Below are 17,484 nucleotides of genomic sequence, written 5' to 3' on the forward strand. Positions count from 1 at the left end.
CAAATTCAATTTTTAAAGAGAATCCAAACCTCATGATAATATGTCATACACAATTTTCAAAATGTATGAACAATAGATATAGGATATTTATGTAAAAGTAAATCCAAATTCAATTTAATATTTACTTAAATATGAATCCGATCAGATATCATTTCTTAAACTCAAATACTGACTTTTAATCGAATATTAAATTTTTGTCCACATATGATTTTCTTAAAGTGGCTGGGTTGGACATCAAATTCAAATCAGAATTATTGACATACCTATGCATATCGTGACAAAAGCTTGTTTGGATATGTATGACTGACTCATTGAGGAAAAAAAAATGCCTTGAAATCTAGGGATGTCTAAAAATCTAATTCGGATTGGATATCCAACTGAACTGCGTCTGATTAAGAAAAGTTGAATCAGATTCAGACATCAACTGATTATCTTTCACAGAACATATAAAGGAGAAATATTTTTTTATTTATTTATAGAATATCTCAGCAAACCAGCGGTAGCCTTTAACAGGAGACTAATCAGCATAAAAATCAGACTAACTTTTTCAAAAAAAAAAAAATCAATGACCTGAAAAGAACATACAAAAGAAAAAAGAAAGATTTTTTAATATATATATTTTTAAATTTACTGAATGTATCAGCAATGAGAACTGGCGTCTTTGTGCCACATGATGCGATATCAGTCTGAAGCCCAGTGCAATTCAGGTACAAGGGCTACACGAGTGCCCATGTATTGTAGTTGTACCAACCAGCAGCAAATATTGAAAATAAAATATCATTTACTAAAAGAAGTTCCATGGTCACTTAAAATTTTCGTAAAATAATATTGGCCCCCATATAAGGCATTCGGAATGGTAAAACTTTTAATGATTTTCATAAAGGTATCTAACATTACATATTTGTAAAGTTAAGTTCAAATATGACTTCTTCTGAGCCATTTTTGTTTCCATGGTATCTTGGAAGAGCGAGAAAAACAATTGATTTATTTAAAATAGGAAATTTAGATAGTAAACTATCAAGAAGTTCATTTCTTGCATAATTAAGACCTAGTAATATTCTCATGAAACGTATTCTTTGAAGAAATAAGTAAAACAAGCTCATGTTTGGATAATTTACATTTAGCCACCTTGAATAAAGGCACATATTACACAATAGAAGCAGTTAAATGTAGGTTTTAGATAACTCGAGCATGTTCGTTAGCTCACTAAAAGTAGATTTAAAATGCAAAGCTGCATATCTGCAGCATCCTTTGCATGTCTGCGTATTTGTGTGCATGCATGTTTTCTAAGTGTGTGAGTGAGAGTGTGCCGTCTCTTGAGCCAAAACCCACCAAAATAATTGAAGGCTTCTCTTTACAAAACAAAACTTGCCAATTTTCCATTAGTTTTTTTAAGCCAAATGAAGATGCATGTTTCGAAAATATGAACCACACTGACGATGGTTCAAACAGAGAGCTTCTAAGAGATTTTTCACGCCCAAAAGGTAAAGATCAATAGATATCCAAATTTTTATTAATTATCATCAATAATAACGCTAGCCGATTGACAATCATTTTACAGGTACTGATATCAAATATACACTTCCCGTCTTGGAGAGGGCTGGCCATTTCTTCTTCCTCACAACCCAACCATTTATCCATACTCAAGATTAAGCCAATCTACAGAAGTTACAGGGTTGTCAACATCCACAGCTTCAGAACAGGAATTGGGAGAACAAGAATCACAGAGAAAAGTGCTGGTGGACCCGACAGACTCGTCCGCCATGATTTTGGACATGATAATTCTGCCAATTTCTCTTCCTTGGCCCCATCCATCAAATGTTTGGACAGCTTCCAAGTTCCACCCACAATCTGCGACAATATGTTTATCATCACCTGACAGGTCTTACTCCAACAGTTCTGACACGGAATCTGTACTGCGGTTGAGAATCTTCATCATCATCCTCATCACTTGAACCATCTTCTACTTGGTCCCACCGAGAGTAGTCCAGACCTGAGTGCCCTTTTGGTTTTGGGATGGCTTCCCAGCCTGTGGGATGGGATGTGGGGATTGGCATTTCTGAGTCTTTCAGCTGCTCCTTGGAGCTGGTAGATTCTGTTTTATGATCCACTGCTTTAATAACTGGTGCTGCAGCCAAGTGATCCACCGCCTTAGTATCTGGTGCTGCAGCGAAGTGATCCACTTCCTTAGTATCTGGTGCTGCAGCCAAGTGATCCACTTCCTTAGTATCTGGTGCTGCAGCCAAGTGATCCACTTCCTTAGTATCTGGTGCCGCCAAGTCAGAAGTAACTGGTGCTGCCGTTGATTCAGATCTTGTCAGCTCTTCTTTCTCCTCTTCAGACTCTTCTTCGTCTGATTCAGGTATCGGGGGTAGAGACTTCATCAAAACAATTTTGAATCCAAATCAAATGATAGCAAGCGAACATATATGTCGCAGAAAGTTATTATTAATTCACTTTTAGCAGCTACAATTGAAATATAGTTGCATTTTACTGTCCCAAGTTGTGCTTACACATTAATTAATGACGTCTGCAACTAGCTGTACTTGCTTCAAATATTGTGTCTGGAGGTCATAAACATACCAGTTGTGTCTTAAGCCGGGCTTCCAGATCACGGTAAGCATCAGAAGAAGGATTCAACTCTATCAGCCTACTGACATCAAACAGAGCTGAATGATACTCTTTCATGGTCACCAATGTCTGAGCACGTAGCATCAATGCACCAGTATGCTTCCGATCAAGCTCAAGCACAGAAGTACATTCTTCAGCTGCCTAACATAGCATCTATGTTACTAAAATAAACAACTTTAATGCAAACAGAAGAAATACAAATAGAAAGGAGTCATATACAGGTCATATGACAAGTAGGAAAAGGTTGAGAGTAACGTGGTTAGCATGAAACAGTCTCCAGCAGTTAGGCCTTAAAGGGCTAAATTTGTCCCATGCTAAAACCACCAAGACACAAAGTATGTTTGAGAAGTTAAGAGCAAGAAAGTGTTTTCCCAGTCTGGCAAAAATAAAATCCATAAAAATGGGCTTTAAAACTTCCCACATGCTAAAACCACCACGATAAAAAGTACACTTAAGCAACTAGATGAAGAAAGTGATTTCCTAGTCTGGCAACATCCCAACAAATTCTCAGTTTCTAAAACAAAAGATCCTGAGCTTATAGTGACAGAAAAGTCACAAATATTAACACACATAGATGAAAGAAAACAAGATAGAAATTTAACTAGCCATGTCACAATGGCACATGGACTGAATACAGGAATGGACACTGCAGATATATGATATTAGTACAATATAATAGGAGATGAGCTCTCTCTCTCTCTCTTTCTCACACACATGCACACAATTCACTTGTGCATGTACAATTGAGAACATGAAACGCAAAACATGAACATAATCTCAAGCAAAATTTCCTGAAAAGAAATCTGTCAATATGAAAAAGAAACATCAACTAGTAACACTATGTTCTGATTGAAACGAATGTCGACAATGGAAATTATCGAAAGAAAGAGTGGATGTCAATGCAAAAGAAGCAACCAACTTTTAAAATATATATATATATATATAATTTAATGATATTATTACTTGTTTCTCGAATCTGTTTGATTGTTTCCTTGGATGCACCGATCTGTTTGAGCATGATATTTTGTCAACATAAGAATGCACAAAATAAGCATCTTATGAGAAATTTCAGTCGTTTTTTTTTTTCAAACCTTGCTCTTGTGAAACCTGGTAAACGTTGAAAACAACTTAATTAACAAAGGGAAATGTAAATGAAGCGGCATGAACCTAGTAGTTTTGTAATTAGACAACTCTTTTGGTAAAGAAAATAAACGGTAGAGGTTATCAGATGCAAATACATGAACACTTAGGCTTCTACAATACTTTCTTATTACATTTTCTGTATCTCCAAGAGCAATATCCCACCACTGAAACGTACCCCATCAGGAAACACCGACGGATTTCTTTCCTGCCATCTGATATGTTGGTGAGAACTGGAAAGATCTTGCATTTGTTAGTCCTGATTCCTCGAAACCCCTTTTGATCAACAAAGGGATCAGGCCCATCTACAATTTATTGACAATAGTAACAACATTTGTGACAAGCTCCATTTATTCGATCCAGCCTCATCTAACATTGAATTGTAAACATTTTAGTTGATTGTCGTATTTCGACTAAACTCTATGTCAACACTTTCTGCATTATGGAAAAAAGAAAACATATTAATGTTTAAACAAAGTGTTCACATCATATTTATGGGACTGAATATCATTCGAATGGCAGTCTACTGGATCAGATGATCCATCAACCCAGCCACATGCATGTACCATCCTTATGAAGGATGCATTGACCACAACTTTAGATATCAGTAAGTAGATGTACGACAAATCATTTTAAGATCTCAAAATGGCATCTAGTTCCAAAGGTGTGGATAGATCACTTAAAAAATCTTTATGTGCATTTCAAACTAATGTTCAAGTGCATGAACAGATGAAAAATACAACTTAAAACTATTTCTTTACATATCTCAGTTAGCACATATTCTCAATTTACCAGAAACCCAAACATGTCTATGGCATTTTATTGGTGCAACCAGATGTTGCAGATTGATGCATCTATAGCATATGGCTTTTCTTTCAAACACAGGAAAGAGTAAGACAGATGATGGACACAGTTACCGCTGTCATTAAATTTCTCTATAGCTTTAAGTTAAGGATGTTATTATATATGTGTTTGCATATGCATCACTACAGTCCTTGTGTTGTACCAAACCAATCAGCACGATCCCCTTTTTGACATCCACATCCATGTGATCTAGTTCTTTAATTTGGATAAGCGAATTGAGAAATTACCACAAATTCTGGAAAAATTTCCTGCTAGTTAGATACAAAATTCAAATTTCAGCAAGGAACACCTAGAAAAGAAATGCAAAGTACCACTGTATTAACAGCAACCTTGTTTTCTTTATTAGGGCCAGGCAGGTCAGTGGAGGTCCTAGTACCACTTCTCATGAAAAGCAGAAAATTTGATTTTGGCTCAGACAAACCCAGAATAGAAAGGTGACAAATTGACCATCTAGATCACTAGTCTCTACAGGCAGTTAAACAAGTTGATATTTGATGTATGGGCCTAAATGGATAAAACATATAGAAGAGCCACTCGTCTCAAACCTGTTAGGCAATTAGACAACTTAATATTTCGTGCATGTGTCTAAATAGCCAAAGCATATTGAAGAGGCACTCATCATCTCAAACTTGCCAGACAGCTAAGTTCATAGTTCATGCATGTACTCAAATTTTAAACTTGAAATAGATAAACCATATTGAAGATGTAAGCTGGAAAAGGTTACTGCTATTGGAAATTGTCAACATTCGTTTTGTTTTCAGTACAACTTTTTGCCAGATAACTAGCATGAGAGTGGTAGATTATTGATCATTTTACCAAAGAAAGCTATCGGCAAGTAAAGGATAAGAAACTATTGAACGAAAAAGTATAAAAAATGAAAGTGAAATTAATATCCCATGTTCCATTGTGAATTGAACTGGAGAAAGAATTGCATAAGAGAGAAAAACAGAAATGCACCTTTTTGAATTCATGTAATTTCAGATAGCAAGCGGCTCTATTGCTGTGGAGCGCAATTTTTTGTGCCTTGATCTTGGCCATAGTCAGCGCTTGCGTGTAAAACACTAGAGCCTCAGAATGTCTGCCTTCTCTATACATCTGATGCCCTTTCTGGATCTTTTCCTCAGTCGTCAACATAGCTGAGCTCTCTCTGCCAAAATCTCAAAAAGAATGTCAGACAAAGGCAGACCAACACAGCGAACCCACAATTTTATTGTTTTCAAGAAACCTTGACGGCCGAATCCAGCCGACTACATGACCACATCTTCAATAAATGCAAGAATTATAATTTAACATCTAAAAACTCTTCACCTGGAGTCTGTTCTGTTCTCGAGAAATTCACAAAAAAATCACAGCAACAACTACAATTTCAAAACACTCAAAATTTGATAGGCAACCATAGTATATGCCATTAACGTGAACAAAAGGTCAACCAAAAACTGCATCTGTTTATCTCTAATTGCAGATATTCTCTCTTAAATTTATAAAAGCAAACATGACTTAGTCCAATAACTACAGATAATAAAGAAAAACAATATACACCTATTCAACAAGTTCGCAAAAAACTCAAGTTATGCAAGAAGTTATAATCAATAGAACACGCTGCAGATCCGTAACTTGATGGCGTAGCAAAGAAATTTAAAATGTAAAGGATCCTTCGGAACATTACGGTAACAAAATGCAAAGGGCAATAGATGATGTATTTTTAATAAATACAATAAGAAAGCAACACTAGTAGCTCAACAATCAATTGGGCAACAAGAGTTATCAATCAAGAACACCTAAGAAAACATGCACTCACACCCTATGCTGAGCTAAGAAATGACACTGGTAGAATCCCCAAGCTCTAAGGCACAAAGTAATCTAGGAAAAAAAAATTAAGCACGAATTCTATTACGATATAAGGACGTTTCGTCGAAAGAGAACAGGAATTCAAGATATCATCAAGAAGTGACGATAAAACCGCTACGACTGACACATATCAGCAACAGAGGAATTAAACGGCCAAAAATGGCTATCAAATCTCGAAAAGTTGTCTATTTAACCGATGTTCCAATGATTAAAAAGAGATCGATTAACAAAAAATCAACGAAAAAGGAAGTCGATAGCAGAAGAAAAGCACCTGGGGCTGTGGTTAATCGATGGCGAACCGAAAGATTCTAGAGAGAGACACAGAGACAGAGATATCGAAAGAGAGATGAGAATCCGTCGAAATAGGGTCTTCCTGTCTGCGTCGTCAAAGCGAGCGATGAGAGAGAGAGAGTGTGTGTGTGTTTTAACCATTCGCTTTGCCAATAATTGCAGGAATACCTATCGCAAATTCAAATCGCGTGGAGGGGATGCATCAGAATTGGATGGATGGATGAACGGAGCACCGCATCCTGATCCTATCGGTCATCCCGATTAAATAAACGTTATCCGGACCAAAAACGACGCTTTAAGTTTTAACCCGAGTGAGATATTCACTCTTTCCAAGCAGACGGACACGAGAAAGTTCCAAAATCTTAAGGTGGCGTTTGATTACTTCAGATTTCAAATGCGTAGATTTGATATGAATTTGATTTTTGCTGATATGGCAAAAGATTTATGATGAAATCCATGATTCAAATGGTCAGATTAAAAATAGGAGGGAAAATCTGTGGCTTTCAAATCTGAAAGTTTTACTAACTTTCCATCTCTACTTATTGATAGTTGATTGGGGTTCAAACCCGTCTGGGATTAGTGGAGTGGATCTAAACTTGTAGATGAATGGAACAGTTATCGGGATCCAAAATCCATTTGGCAATTTTATTTGGTATAAAATATAAGATGAATATTACCTCCACCACGTTCATAGCCCGAATCGCATTCAGACCTCTTTCTTTGGACGAAAGGAACCAAAAAGTAATTCACGATGAAATAAATATGAAAACGTGAACTGCTGAACAACGAGTGACAGAACTTATTAGGACGCGGGACGTTGTAAAGTTTTTTGGTTGTTTTTTTATATAATGCTTGAAAGACGAAAGTTCATCCAGCGGGGATAGCTCAGTTGGGAGAGCGTCAGACTGAAGATCTGAAGGTCGCGTGTTCGATCCACGCTCACCGCACATCTGCTATTTTTTAAATATTTTCCTCAACAATCTCGTCCTTTTCATTTTATATGAACTTCCTGAAAGTTAATAATTTGTCACTTATTTCCGTTGATGGCTGCAAAAAGTTGACAAAAGATCCTTTTTTAAATGCCACCACTCTAGCTAGGGCGGTGGAACGTGTCCACTGAGCTAAAACAGAGGATTTGCATCTGTCCGTATCTGAGGCCGATTTTTATTACAAAAAAGGATCGTTCACGAAATAAAACAGGGAAACCGAAACGTATCAAGGCATCAAAAAAAAAAAAAAAAAAGGGATATGGATCTAATGAATCGGGGCTTTGAACCCGACGTGAATCGAACACGCAACCTTCTGATCTGGAGTCAGACGCGCTACCATTGCGCCACGGATCCGGATGAAATTGTCTAGCAAATTAATTTATAAGAACAATGCCGAAAGTGCTCTTGCTTCTCCTTGATTTGCATTGAGGGAAGGATACTCAAATCATACAGCCAGTGTCCCCAGAATGAGTGGCTGCAAATGGGTAGCGTGTTTGCCTTAGTTTGCATCCAGGCCGGCCCTACCAAAGGCTGTAAACATTTTTTTCTTCCTATTTTATAATTTCTAATCCAAACAAAGTTTGACCAGATTCAGAGAGCTTGTCGTTCGCCTGACACCGTAAAACTCCAATATATATATCACAAGTCTCTCAATCCTCCAATTAGATTCACTCGCAGTTGTTGGACCTATCATCTGAGCAAGCAGTACCCGTGGCGGCAGATAAGGGCACCGAACCCCATCGTTAGTGGTGATAGTAAGCGCAGGCATCATGGGCGGAGGCTTTAGTTTATACATATGTATACATATATAAGAAGTAAAAGAAAATGGGTCAAAAACCTTCTATGGTGGATGGACGTTCGAGCAAAGCTGTCCTTTCGCTGGCTTTTGCCCAGAGGTGCTCTGTTACTTGTTTTATCAACATATTAAAAAGCAAAAATTCAATAAGGTTTGGGCCACCAGCGGAACTATATATATATATATATATATATATATATATATATATATATATATATATATAAAAGAAAAGAAGATTTTCCCTTCAATAATTATTGCAACAAATTGGCAAGGCAGCTCATACTCAACTTTCGTTTGAATCTTTTTGTCAACAAGTTCAGGTGTGTTATTCATTTATGCTGCAAACAATGGCAAGCACAACATCTCATTTAAAAGATGTGATGTAGTGTAAATCTATCAAGGCCCCAAAGAAGATCAGAACCAAAGCATTAAGATATGGCTCCCGGGGTTTTATGTTGAAAGTCATTTTCTCTAAGTAAACATCAAAAGTATTTCAATCATGTCATTTACACAGCATAAAAAAAAATTGATTTTAATAAGGATGTGAATTGTGAATGCACTTCGTAACAATGAAACAAAAAGGAAAAAAATGATACGGATCAAACGGATCGGGGTTTTGAACCCGACGTGAATCGAACACGCAACCTTCTGATCTGGAGTCAGACGCGCTACCATTGCGCCACGGATCCGGTTGAAAAGCAAGGCCACTTTAAACAAAGAAAGCAGCTCTCCCAACCACCTACACTGCGTGTCAGATTCTCCCCCACAAAATAATAGAAAATGAGCAGATAATTCAAATGTTGGACGCATTCCATACGGCCTAATTTAGCCCCGTCGCGGTCGATACTCAAATCCTTCTGAATCATTGCGGTGAGGGCTGATACGATCATACGATCCACATAGTAGTCACACCCTTTTTCAAATCTTCAACGTAAGTGGAACCGAAGAGGGTGGAAGAAGTTACTTGCGAAAGTTTGGGCTTCATGGCCTCCAGGGCCATAACAGAAACGGGCAGGCTAGAGCCTTAGAGCCATGTCCTTAGTTTAAAATCCAGCAGCTATGTGTAAGGCGGTAGCTCTTACGTGCAAGGTCACCGCTTGATACTGTCGCAACTCTGGAGATGGAGTCTTCGGCTCTTGCCCGAATGATGGAATAACCATCTGACTCACCCGAAATATTTTAGTTTTACAACAATTTCCAGGGTGCCATAAGTTATGATCAAATATTAACTTATTGAATAGTTTTTATTTGTTTCACCAATGTGCAAATTGCTGGCTCTGCATGCGGAACTTCCTCGTTAATATATATATATATATATATATATAATATCATAAATAGCAACTTACAATATGAAAGTGTTTATATATGTATTAGGAGGCACAGATGAACAGATACAACACATCAGTGTGGCTGGCATCTTAAACATGCTTTGTAATGAACATTATTTAAGAATATTTTAGATTAGCGGACATGTGAGAAGAATCTATCACCTGCCATTGATGATTGATCTCAACCAAGCTTCTTAATTATCTAATGGTTACCATCTTCGAGATCTGTTTACCCCATCTAGGCCTTGTTTTTCCTTAGCGATCATCAACCTTCATGTGAAGGCAGTCTTTTTGTTCTTGTTTTGAGATTAATACCTCTCGCTCACCCGGAAGTTGGATGTTGTTTAGTGGATATGCCACAGAAAAAAGGAAAAAGATGGATGGTAAGATTTTTAGGTCCAATCCTTTTCAAGGTACTCATATGACGTCATATAAAAAAAGCTTTAGGTAGTGCTTGAATGACACTCAAAAACACCTTTTGGGATGTTATATATATATATAATATATATTCAAAAACCTGGGTTTCTGAAAGAGATTGAATAACCTGGTCCGTTTCCCCCAAGTCATACACAAAAAAAAATGAGAGTTTTGGTTGCGGCATCCAAATACACAATTAAGAAAATGATTAAAAAACTGTTTTTTCACAAAATTGATTTTTTCAAAACAGTTTTTTATGAGGGTGTCATCCAAACAAGCTCGCCTCATTGTAACGTAGTGAAGGTGGAACACAGAGAATGCAATTGCCAAAGGAAAACATAAAACAAGTGGAATCTGATTAGTAACCAAATATAGGATTCTGTAAGAGACATTACTAAAACAAGTGGAATCTGATTAGTAACCAAATATAGGATTCTGTAAGAGACATTACTATAAGTATAATTAATGCCAAAGACATGCATATAGATATCTTTGACTCGGACGTCAGAACGTATTTGAAACATAAACCCATGCGATGGGTCTCAGATCAGTTTGAGCAGTTTGTAGCTCATAATTATCACCCTAATCAGTTAAGTAATTGCTACAGTTATCTTTACGACAAAGAACTCTCATCCATAAATGTATCCTGTATGTTTATCTTCCTCTCTTTTAGAGATCCATTCTTTTCTCTTAAAATTAACATCCTCTTCAGTCATTTCTTATTTTTCCAGATATTTAACCATTATATATATTATATAAAAACTAAAATCCTCTAACTCGCTACCTGCAGCTTGATGCAATGCATAGGTATACGTGTGAGAGGTCACAACATCCAAATGAGTGTGGGTGCTTAGAAAAGGCCGAAGCCTCTCTTCTTTTCCTTATGTTCTCGAGGTTTAGGGCTGCTTTGAGACTTAAGTAGGAGACATGACATATGTCAACCAAATGTCACATACCTACCAATTAAAATCCATAGGAGTAGTACCCCACGAGAATCAAACTAACGATCAGACTTCCACCAGTCTTCCAGTCCAACCAGTTATGCTACGCCTCTAAGGCTACCACATCCTCCGTTGTGATGATCTTCATGATCCTTCACGATCGCCCATCTTTATTGTTTGAAGGTTGCTGCCTTTCCCTAATAGAGGAAAAGAGAAAAACATAAATGTCTTGAGGGTGATGGAAAATTTGAAGGAGCACGATGTAATGCACTTAGCGGAAACACTGGAATGCATGAAAGCTGCCTCCATTGAGGCCTCTGCAACTTTGCAAGCTCCCTTGATGACTTACATAGATGTGTTGAAGGGGAACCTAGCAGATTGGGGGTGAGGGCCTGAGTTGCTTGCACATAACAAAAATGGTTGTAAAGAGGATCACTGATAAACCCTAAATTTCAGGACCTATCATTTGTAGGGATGTCAATAAATCCGTATAAAAAATAAAATATCAATAAACTTTAATTTGACATTCTATTGAGAATTCAGATTGGATTCAGAGTAAGAAATGACATCCAATCAGATTCAGTTTAGATTTTTGTCTATAAGAAAGGGTTTTGGAAATTATCTTATAAAATTAAGTGGATATTTATAAGTTTTCAGATATAATATAGTTTTTTGATGCATTCATTTCTACTTCCACCTCCATCAGCCATGTCTCCCCGGCGCCTCTTAACGGTTACTATCACGCCACCTTCATGCATGAGGTTCGTCACTCACCTCTGCAACTACTAGCTGCAGATACGATCATCTTCTCTTCACCACTGCCGCCATCTGCTGCCACTAATTTCTACCTCCTTCGTTTCACCATTGGCATCATTTTCCTTTTATATAACCACGGTCATCAATTGCCACGATCATCAGCTTGTGACCAGAGGAGTTTTTTTTTTTTTTTTCTGCTGCTATTTTATCCCTTGTTTAACTGTTTTGAATCATTATGCAGGAAAGATGTATGGATCCCACATGGCATGCTTTTGTTGTTATAGCAAAAGGTCTACACTAGAATTCATGGTCCGTCAAAACAAAGATATTACAGATCGGACTTAATTAGATCCACGTTAAGATCCACATTTTACTCTTCTATACCGCTAGTAAATGATTTGAATTAAGAAAAAGAAGAAGAAGATTCTAATCCTAAGGCAATCAATCCACCTATTGAGCTTATATTGGCCTAAAGCCTTGATTTACACATGTTGAGAATGAACCAACCCATAACTTTGAGTGAGTAGGAGAGGTATCTTATCTTATTGTTTGACTCAGAACCAGCCCGACCCTTCCCCCATCTCCTTAAGATACTAGATCTATTTTCGGAACTTATATATTGGTGTCACCCCCTTTTGTCACATAGAGAGTTAACACTACAAAAAGTTGAAATAAAAATTTGCTGCTTACAAACATCTGCTCTGTCTATTGTGCAAACCCCCTTGGTGATGAACCAAACCCACATATACTTACGATTAATTAAACAATATCAAATCAAGAAGCTGCTTCAACATGAATTAATTGATTATCAGTTCTGCTTGTAACACCGCACCCAAGCAGCAAACTGCATGCTAAAGAAAATCTCAAGATTTTTTTTTTAATGTTTAGGGAAACCGCCTTCGACATAAAACTCCTGAGGTTATACCCTTATACCTTTAGGGTTTAGCATTCCTTCAGTGCCTATATACACTTACAGTATATCATTTAACTCAAGTGTCGCACTTGCCACCTTTTGTAGCTTAGAAAAATATACTAGAATGTGACAACAACCACATAAGTTAAACCTCAAATCCTTTTAAGTGTTAACCGCCTTACTGCACAATTACGCTATGCCCGACAAATCTTAAAAGTTTATGAACGAGTTAAGTCCATTTAATTTCGATGAATTATTGGAGAGAGAGTTTTCTTCAGCTACATATATACAGAGTGAGCCAAGCTTTGAAAAGGACGTTACCGGTTGTGCCTTTCACCTTGAAAACTATCTCCCAATAATTCTGTTGCAAAAGATTGTTCCTGAGGAAATATTCTTATCAACTCAGCAGCAGCCCAATCAGAAACACACACATGCACAAATGCCGATAGATGTGAAATATATTGTTAAAATCATACAATTAAAACACTTCAATGGAGATACGACAGCTCGAAGATCAAAACGTAGAGGTGACGTCGAACTTACATAGATATATTTTTGCCACCATTCGTTACGCTTTTCAAGTCGAATATGATAGGAGCTGCACTCACGATCATTCATCCTAGTGCTTCAAGTTCGCCACACACTTCTTTGGAAGTATAGAGAATCGATATTGGTTTTAGAAAACAGGCACATCTTGGGAGACCAGATATACTCTTTAACATTTTTTTTTTTAATTAAACAACTGTATTATTGTGTTCTGCTGTAAAACTTTGATGACCAATGCACAAAAGTCATGCATGCTTCTTTTTTGTTCTACATACAAGGGTGGAAACGTACATATATATATATATATAACGTTAAGCATATAATTAACAAATTTTCAATTGATCATAAAGCTAGGTCTAGGTCCGTGAACTGTTACGTAATATTAAGAGTAATTGGTAGGTCTCAGACCACTGGGTTAGAGACAAAAACAAATGTAACGATAGAAGTGTTTCGTTTTTTTTATCTAACCTTACACATAATTATACATGTGATCTTAAGAATAAGTTGGAGAGAAACATATATTAAGTTAATCATTTTTTTAATTTTATTGTACTTTTATAATAAACAAATCTATATAACATCAAAATTTTGATCATGAAGAAATCCTCATTTTCGTACAAACAACTTAAATTAAAGCATGTTTTATATCGAGTTAGCTTTTATGAACATATTAAGATGTTTTTATTTTGTTTAAAATATTTTTTAGCCAAAAATTAAAGGGTCTGATTTTTTTCCCCATGACCTAACGTGTTGAGATTTAACAATTTCTCATAACAATAATTTTAGAAATCAATATACAATGTAAATTTCATGTAAAGCCTTAGAATTGACGCATGTGAAAAAAAAAGTTTTTTTTTAATGAATTTGTTAACTTTTTATTTGTGGAAGTTATATCCACAACGTATGGTGTAGAAAAATGACCCAAAACGTGTTAAAATTAATAATGGGGTGTGTCAGACGTGAGTGTGTGTGGCTGACGCAATCAGGCCCCAGTCAGGACGTCCAAATTAGTGTATATTGAAACACAAAAAAAAAAAAAAAATCTCGTGTGACGATAGATTTATAGAATATCTTTTGAATGCAAAAGTCACTATATTTCTTGTGAGTGGCAGCTTTTATTTTCTTAACTATCTGTCAACAATGAAGATTCTTTGGATTTGAATTGTTACAATATATATATATATATGTCCGGACATACAAAAAGTAAATATGAGAAACAAATCATGAGATAAATATGAGCAAAGAACTCAGTCTTGTTAGAAGCTTCTCAGTTGGTAGCTTGATCTTCAATCCATGACAAGCGCAAAGATTTCAATTTTCATTTCCTGTCTGGCCTTTAAGTGGAGAGTCCTTCAGTTGATGCCATCCAACCATTTACAAGGGGCATGGTGAGAACAAAACAAAGGGCAAAACTGTCGACAAACCAATTGTCTTAAATCCTAAAGTTATTCGAAAGTTGGTTCCTTTGGGTTTAGTTAGTTTTGCGGACGCAAGAATCATGTGCGCGGGGGGAAAGGTTACTATTCGAGTTGGAAGACCTTTATTAGAATTCTCTTGTTAAAAAGCGGTCAAGTCACGAATATCTAGCTGGAATGTTTTCGAAGATGTTGTTACATTGTTGGGGGCGCGTACCGGACGGGTTTTTGGATACTTACCAAACCCCGGCCATAAATAAAGCCTCGAATTGGTCAGACTCAACCAGATAACATCTATAGTATAATAATTATATTTATCATATTTTTATACATTTTTAAGTATAAATATTATATTTATATAATATAAATGTTTATTAATTTTTTTTTATTGAAATGGAGCTTGATCCCTACCCCTAATTAGAGTACTCCAACATGAGATTGATCACCCCAATGTTGTGTTTTGAAACTCCCAATGGTAGAGATACTCTTTATAGCCAAAATAATTTTTTTTTTCTCTGGAGGAAAAAAGAATGCACTTTAAAAGATCGTGGCGTGGGCAGAAGAGGTTTGAAGGCCTCCCTCGATTCTGTTTGTTTTTGTTTTTAGGGTTTCGATCCACAACTTGAAGGAGTGAGTGGACCCAACCCATCAGAATCCAAACAAAAATGTTACCATCTACGACCCCTGCTTTGACCAGCTATATTCCGCATTCCGTTCCTTCAAGCAAATTCTGTGTGTACTTGGAACCTACAGGAAATGCTGAATTTGGATACAAGGAAACGGAAAGGGGGGGTGGGTTGATTGGACCTTGATTTCGGTGGTTCGGACTACGGACGGAGGAAAGGCGTCCGGACGATCATCTTTTGAGATCCACCGTGAGAACATAAGCTTCTCTCGCACGGGAAGAAACCTCCGCGAACAGGATAAAAATTCGCATTCGTGGCGTCGTCGAGATATGCTCGCTGGATGCCAAGGACGGGAAATCAAAACCTAGAAATTCCAGGAATTTCCCGGAAAATTCGAACTAACTTTCCGTCCTTCCCCTTCAATTCACGGTGCCCGTCGTCTAGATTGCGAAGGATTTCGTTCACCCTCCCACTCGTAAATCCGAAGAACTCGACATCTTCTCACCGTCTTTCCGTCCGATTTCGCACGTTTCTTCGCTTTCCTTAGCGGGGTTGTCTTTCCCTCGTTATTCTCTCTCTGGTTAAGGATTGGATTCCGCCTGTGTTGGTTTGCGTTGGGGAGGAGAACTTGGGGTGTCGGAGCGGCCGCAGGGGGAGATGGACCCCGAGCAGACGTACCTCCGCGTCCACGCTCGGCTGTCCGGGATGCTGTCGCAGTTGCTTACTCCTCGCATCAGGACCGCGTTGGAGTATGCCTATCTTGTCATTGCAATAGCCTTGTTCTGCCTGTTGGTGGTCATGCACACCAATTTCGTCGCGCAGGTTGGTCTTTCAGAATCTCTTGTGCTTCCAGTTGTGAATGAATTGGTTCTACTGTTGATAGCGTAGTTTCTTCAGATTATGTTTTCCAGTTTTTCTGGTCAAATCGCTTCATTTCGTATTTTGGGTTTTGAATTTCAGTATCTACGGATATTTCAACTTATCATTTCATTGTGGGTGTGACGAATTGTTCATAGTGTTCCTGTTTTATTAGTGGGTTGTGTGTTGGTGGTGGCACCAAGTGGGGAATTGGACACATGTATAGTATGTTTGTAATTAAGTTGCCGTTTTGAGGTGCCTTACGGAGTCCTGTACTCTTCTACTTCTTGGCTGGCCTCTTGTCATTTTTCGATTAGCTGTTAGTGGGTTCTTGATTGCGTGGTTGTGTTTGTGTAGATTCCTGAAGCCTTTAGTGTATCTAGTATTTCATTCTTCAATGTCAGTTTATGCTGCTATGCCTTTGATTTTCAATAATCTTCTTGTTGCAATCTTTTTCCGCTTAGCCCTTCAAAGTGCCTTCTGTTTTTCGAGGTAAAAAAAGCGTACTGTTACTTTTCTTACCTGGTGGCGTTTGAAGGGCCTAGCTGTGTGTTTGAAGGGTCTAGCTGTCTATGTTGCCACCTTGGAATTATCTTAGACTCTTAGTACATAAGGTGCATAACCTCAATTTTGGTAAGGGTCCTGAATATGAGGGACTTCATAAACTTATGAAATGTCGATACAGTATATACTTTGTGTTTTGTGCATGTGCATGTGCGTGAGTGCACATATGTACACGCACCATATCAAATGATCAATGTTATAAAAGCCACTGGGAAATGTATTGCGAGGGCAAGTGATGCTGGTGTAGTCGCATCATACATACTGATTGATATTCTACAGTCCATCTAATAAGTCGGAAACATAAAAAGGCTCCAAAAAGTTTAAAGAAGGAAAACATATCAATAATTGAATTGAACATACGAGTGCATTACTATAAGACAGTTAGGCATCAAGAGAACTAATATTTTATTATTAATATGCAACTCATGTTACAATATGAGTCTATGACATATCTTTCTGTTGACTGATATGGATTTGTATGACCCAATAATTGTTTCCTAACAACACAAAATGACAAAACTGTATCAGCCTGGCGTCTGCGAGTCTGCAATACATCATATT

At 37.3% G+C, this 17,484-nt stretch overlaps 2 protein-coding genes and 3 non-coding genes across 6 annotated transcripts in view; 2 read left to right on the top strand and 3 right to left on the bottom strand.

The window, feature by feature from the left end:
• Positions 1-1,485: 1,485 nt before the first annotated feature.
• Positions 1,486-6,997, bottom strand: LOC116267455 (uncharacterized). Its single transcript, XM_031649185.2, has 4 exons — positions 6,755-6,997; positions 5,593-5,782; positions 2,584-2,772; positions 1,486-2,378 (listed from the first exon to the last, which is right to left on the bottom strand). Exons 1-4 carry the CDS (start codon positions 6,913-6,915, stop codon positions 1,872-1,874), a joined length of 1,047 nt encoding a protein of 348 aa, XP_031505045.1. The 5' UTR covers positions 6,916-6,997; the 3' UTR covers positions 1,486-1,871.
• Positions 6,998-7,648: 651 nt separating this feature from the next.
• On the top strand, positions 7,649-7,721 carry TRNAF-GAA (transfer RNA phenylalanine (anticodon GAA)). Its single transcript has one exon. It is a non-coding gene; the product is annotated as a tRNA-Phe (tRNA).
• Positions 7,722-8,045: 324 nt separating this feature from the next.
• On the bottom strand, positions 8,046-8,117 carry TRNAW-CCA (transfer RNA tryptophan (anticodon CCA)). Its single transcript has one exon. It is a non-coding gene; the product is annotated as a tRNA-Trp (tRNA).
• Positions 8,118-9,176: 1,059 nt separating this feature from the next.
• Positions 9,177-9,248, bottom strand: TRNAW-CCA (transfer RNA tryptophan (anticodon CCA)). Its single transcript has one exon. It is a non-coding gene; the product is annotated as a tRNA-Trp (tRNA).
• A 6,373-nt stretch (positions 9,249-15,621) lies between these two features.
• Positions 15,622-17,484, top strand: part of LOC116267690 (membralin-like protein At1g60995) — a 50,802-nt gene continuing 48,939 nt past the window's right edge. The window contains exon 1 of one of the 2 annotated variants that reach the window (XM_031649555.2): positions 15,622-16,323. In XM_031649555.2, the coding sequence (XP_031505415.1) occupies positions 16,159-16,323 (165 nt within the window). In that variant the 5' untranslated portion in view covers positions 15,622-16,158. The remainder of the gene's footprint in view (positions 16,324-17,484) is intronic. The other variant, XM_031649556.2, reaches the window with a different exon arrangement.

This window comes from Nymphaea colorata, chromosome 14 (assembly GCF_008831285.2).
Source record: "Nymphaea colorata isolate Beijing-Zhang1983 chromosome 14, ASM883128v2, whole genome shotgun sequence".
Lineage (NCBI taxonomy): Eukaryota > Viridiplantae > Streptophyta > Magnoliopsida > Nymphaeales > Nymphaeaceae > Nymphaea > Nymphaea colorata.

What these genes read in the sequence shown, in the direction of transcription:
- LOC116267455 (XM_031649185.2), bottom strand. Translation starts at nt 6,915, where the DNA reads ATGGTTAAAACACACACACACTCTCTCTCTCTCATCGCTCGCTTTGAC. An exon ending in TCGATTAACCACAGCCCCAG is followed by an intron (nt 5,783 to 6,754) that starts GTGCTTTTCTTC and finishes AGATTTTGGCAG; the next exon opens with AGAGAGCTCAGCTATGTTGA. An exon ending in CCCGGCTTAAGACACAACTG is followed by an intron (nt 2,379 to 2,583) that starts GTATGTTTATGA and finishes GTTTTGATGAAG; the next exon opens with TCTCTACCCCCGATACCTGA.